This window comes from Trachymyrmex septentrionalis, unplaced genomic scaffold (assembly GCF_001594115.1).
Source record: "Trachymyrmex septentrionalis isolate Tsep2-gDNA-1 unplaced genomic scaffold, Tsep1.0 scaffold128, whole genome shotgun sequence".
NCBI lineage: Eukaryota > Metazoa > Arthropoda > Insecta > Hymenoptera > Formicidae > Trachymyrmex > Trachymyrmex septentrionalis.
This window is the reverse complement of record NW_017304417.1, coordinates 1,059,482-1,063,663: the sequence shown is the minus strand read 5'-3', so window position 1 is coordinate 1,063,663 and position 4,182 is coordinate 1,059,482. Positions and strand designations below refer to the sequence as shown.

Below are 4,182 nucleotides of genomic sequence, written 5' to 3'. Positions count from 1 at the left end.
TATATATATATATATATATAAATTTAATTTTCTCATTTATGTCATACATTTGACATATGCAACACAATCCAAATATAGCAATTAAACAGTAACACACGCAATAATATTTAACTATATACAAATATAACAAATTTTGTTCGTTTTATGATAAGGAAGAATAAAGGCATTTTATCAGCGCTTTAATCAGGCGATAATCGATCGTGCCAATAGTCGTTTGCGTAGATTTGTGCAGACTTTTACTGATGAGCGGAAATGAATACAAATTTACTAGTGAAAAGGCAAATAGATGAAATAAATTGATGATGCCTTCATCAAAACATTCTATTTAAATTATCATTTCTGATATTTATCGTATATAAGAATACGAAATTGAAATTTTTAATTTAAATTTTCATCCACTGACCTCTTCAATTTATATATCGAAATATATATGTAATTCACTCGAAAGAGGTTATATATTCTATTTGTCCCTTTTATATATTATATTTACATTATAAATCTCTCGTTTTGTGAAATTCAAAGTAACGTAGAATAAAACCAACTTGAAAAATAAATCACTCGGAGCTACAATTTTTATTATATCCTTATGGCAAAAACGGTAAAAAAGAAGGAAGCGGAAATATTGTTAAATAATGACGCTTCGTATTTTCAGACTACATATGTATAGGTATATATGCAAAAGGGATAAGAGATCGTAATAAATAAAAAATATATATATATATGTATATATATGTATGTACAATTGAGATTGCACAACTATATGTATATACAATCTGTTTATATCATGGAGAAATAAGTCAATGTTTTTTTTTCTATGCAAAAACTATGTTTTTATAGAGGATACTAAACGCTTTTATATATACAACATGGGACAGATAATCTGCGATCTATTTACAAAATTTATGCACAATTCAGTAAAAAATGCACTGTAAAAACAATTGCGTACTTATAATTTTATCGTTCGTAAAATTCTATGTGCAATTACTAATTTTTCATTTAATTAAAGTTCAATCTGGTTCAAAATGTAAAAATTATAAAGTATATTGCATGATATTTTTCTCTGTCAAAAGAACATTTTGAATCTTTAAAGAGCCCGGCAAATAAACTTTGTATTAAAAACAATTTGTAATATCATGGCTTAACAATTTCAATCCTGACTATGATTATGAAATCGAGATGTATATTAAACAACTTCATAATTATATTTTTAGTAGAAAGATCTAATGAAAGATTTCACCACAATCAAGAGTCGCTCGATTTATAACAGAAATATTCCTGATACAAAACATAAACTCTTACCTTGAAAAGCACTTCGAAATCACCTAATAAAAAATTCGTTTCCGCAATCACTGTAAGAGAGTCGTGACACGTGTTGTTAAGAAAACAGGACTGAAGGAATGTTCTGCGACGTGATGAGCCGTATAATAAAACTCTCAGTGGTATACCGTGAGGATTCTATGTATAAATTATGATATCGCAATGTTGTTATGCATTCATTCATTCACTGTTATCGAGACATGCTCTCAATTATTCTCGTATCTATTTATCTCCCTTGATCTATCTTCGTATCTATTTTACATTATAAATTCAGCAAATAAACGGAAATAGAGCATCAACCCGTTTCTTCTTTTTATGGAGTTCCGTAAGTTCAGGTACACGTCCACGGTACACGTACGCGATCATCATAGGCCGTTGATCGAGAATTCTTCACGATCTCGATGCTCCACGGCAATCAGCGCATTCGTGATCTGAGTCTGACAGATTCGTGCTGCGCGATATTAGTAGTGAAAGATCACATCGCGCATTTCAAGTTGGACAGGAGTGTCGCCCAAGGTGATACATCACAATTGATCTCATTGCGCGAAGTAATCATACGTGATAGCGGAAATAAGAGTCTTCCCCCCTCGACGGGCTGTGGACGCAACATCGACTGTGTAGCGACGATGACTAGGGTGATGACGTGGGCGACGATGAAGAAAAAGGGGGTCGCATGAAGATAAAGAGGTAGACAAACGACGCCCGCGGCACACGGTCCTCAGCCCGGAGTGGGTGGGGTCTTATGTCAGTGAATATTGAAGTTGTATTGTTTGCGGCTGGAAGAGATGCGGAGCCACCGACTAACCGCCAATGGCTCCGGATGACAATTCGACCAGGAGATGTCGCCGAAGTGAGGATATGGCGAGGACGTGGTCGTTGCTTCGACCTGGATCGACGCAGACGTTGGAAAATCTTGCGACGATTGGCACAATTGCTCATGTTGTGATTTGTGCCTTTTTTGTTGACGCGATACCGAGCTCGCATGATTCAGTCTCTTGCCGTTGATCTGACTGGCGTGCTGTTGCTCCAGCTGTTCCACTGGTTCGAACAAATTCAGACTCGGCATGGAAACTTGCATTTGCTGATAGTTCCTGACTGAGATTGGTGACTGTGATGAGTGACTATTTGGCCGTGATTGTATCTGCATTAGTAGCTGGGATTTAGCGTCTTTGGTAGTATAAACGGGCGAGTACATGGATATGGTCTCGGCATCGATGTCCACAGGAGTCTCGCCTTCGAGCACAGTGGCGACTACCGTGGGTGGTTGTATGCAAGTGGTTGGCAGTGATGCCGGTACGACTGGCATTGTGGGCGTCGTGGTAGTACTTGGTATTAAGGTGGCTATTCCTGATGACTCTTCGCTGTTGGTACCCGGTAATGGGGATAGTGACGGTAGCATTACGGATATTGGTGCCATCATCGAACTTGACTGCTGTTGTGATGAGCCGCTGCTACTGTTGCTACTACTATTGCCAGCGATGGTAGAATTGACCACCAGCGTCGACTCTAGATTCCGCAGCTCCTCCGAATTGACAAAGTCCTCTTCGAGTTTGGTCTAAAAAAGAAAAACATTGACAATACGTAGAGTAAGAATCGTAGGCCCCGTAAGAAAAGGTGGCGTTTAAGTGTCTAAAAGAAATCATGCCTTACAGGTTTAGTGGAGCCATGCGGGGCCAGACACCGATAAAGCAAATCAACAGCCTGCAATAACAAAAACAGAAAACAAGTATCAACCGACACCCTCTGCGTTTGTTTTTATGCACGCTAGCTTGTGGTTGGTATCCCGACGCTGACTCGACTGGGTCGATCCATGTTTGTCAGCAGAATCGCATAATTCTATATTTCTTTTTTTGTTTCTACTTTAATTATAAAATATTTCTTACGTCAAAGAAAATGATAGAAGATTGATAATATTATTCTTTCTATCAAGTAGCTAAAATTAAAAAAATTGTGCTTATGGTAAATTGAAAGAAATATTGTTACATATGTTTACATATTTTTAAAACAGTTTCGGTTCTTTTATATTTATTTAAAAATAAATTTTATAATAAAAAGAAACATTTCTAATACAAAAACGTACGTATTCGGATAAATTTGTTCTTAATAAATATTAAAAATTATCTATAAAATATAATATTAAATTAGATTTTTTTTTTTTAAATATAATATTAAATTAGATTTAAGAATATAATAAGTGATATGAAATATTGGATCTGGTATTTATTTCTGTATGTAAGGTGTGTAAAAAATTGCAAAATTTTTTTGATATTATTCGACTCTGGATACTTGTCCGCACTTTAATTTTCTGAGAATTATTAAAATTCTTAGAACATACAGTTATTTAAGCTTGACTTAATGAAATTTGAAAAAAAAAACTTGAAACAAATTTATCTTTACATTTCCAGAAAGTATATTTCTGCATTACCTTCTTCGAGTCAGCCTTTTAATATCACTAACACTTATAATAGTATGCAGAAATGAAAGTTCTTTTTAAAGCATAATAAAAAATAAGAATATCATGCATAATATTCCAAACTTATCGAGACATACACAATAATTTCGACAAAAAAGTACGAAAGCCATATATTCATCTCCCGTATTTTTCTCAGATGCAAAGTTATGAAAATAATATGTGTACACAAAAGAACAATACTTGTACAATTTTATTTCAACTACACACAATCAAACTGAAACTTTCATTTCACCATTGCGCCAGCAATCTTGTTTTCTTGATACAGATTGTTCGCGCAAAAGTCTAACCATAATAGTAACAATAGCGTGGCAAATGAAGAAGATTCACACCGAGGATAGTACAGAAACAGGAGAATTAGGAAGAAGGAAAGAAAGGAAGTATATATATATATA

General features: G+C 34.7%; 1 protein-coding gene across 3 annotated transcripts in view; it reads right to left on the bottom strand.

Annotated features, from left to right (window-relative positions):
* The window catches only part of LOC108756574 (ataxin-7-like protein 1), a 9,209-nt gene that overhangs the window by 2,010 nt on the left and 3,017 nt on the right, over positions 1 to 4,182 (bottom strand). The window contains exons 5-6 of one of the 3 annotated variants that reach the window (XR_001939846.1): positions 2,968 to 3,018; positions 1,300 to 2,872 (exon numbers count right to left, since the gene is read on the bottom strand). Coding sequence is in view for 2 of the 3 variants with exons in the window: in XM_018500480.1 (XP_018355982.1) it covers positions 2,063 to 2,872; positions 2,968 to 3,018 (861 nt within the window). In the remaining variant the exon portion in view is untranslated. Of the gene's footprint in view, positions 1 to 1,258; positions 2,873 to 2,967; positions 3,019 to 4,182 lie in introns of those variants that run through there. The other 2 variants (XM_018500480.1, XM_018500481.1) reach the window with 2 other exon arrangements.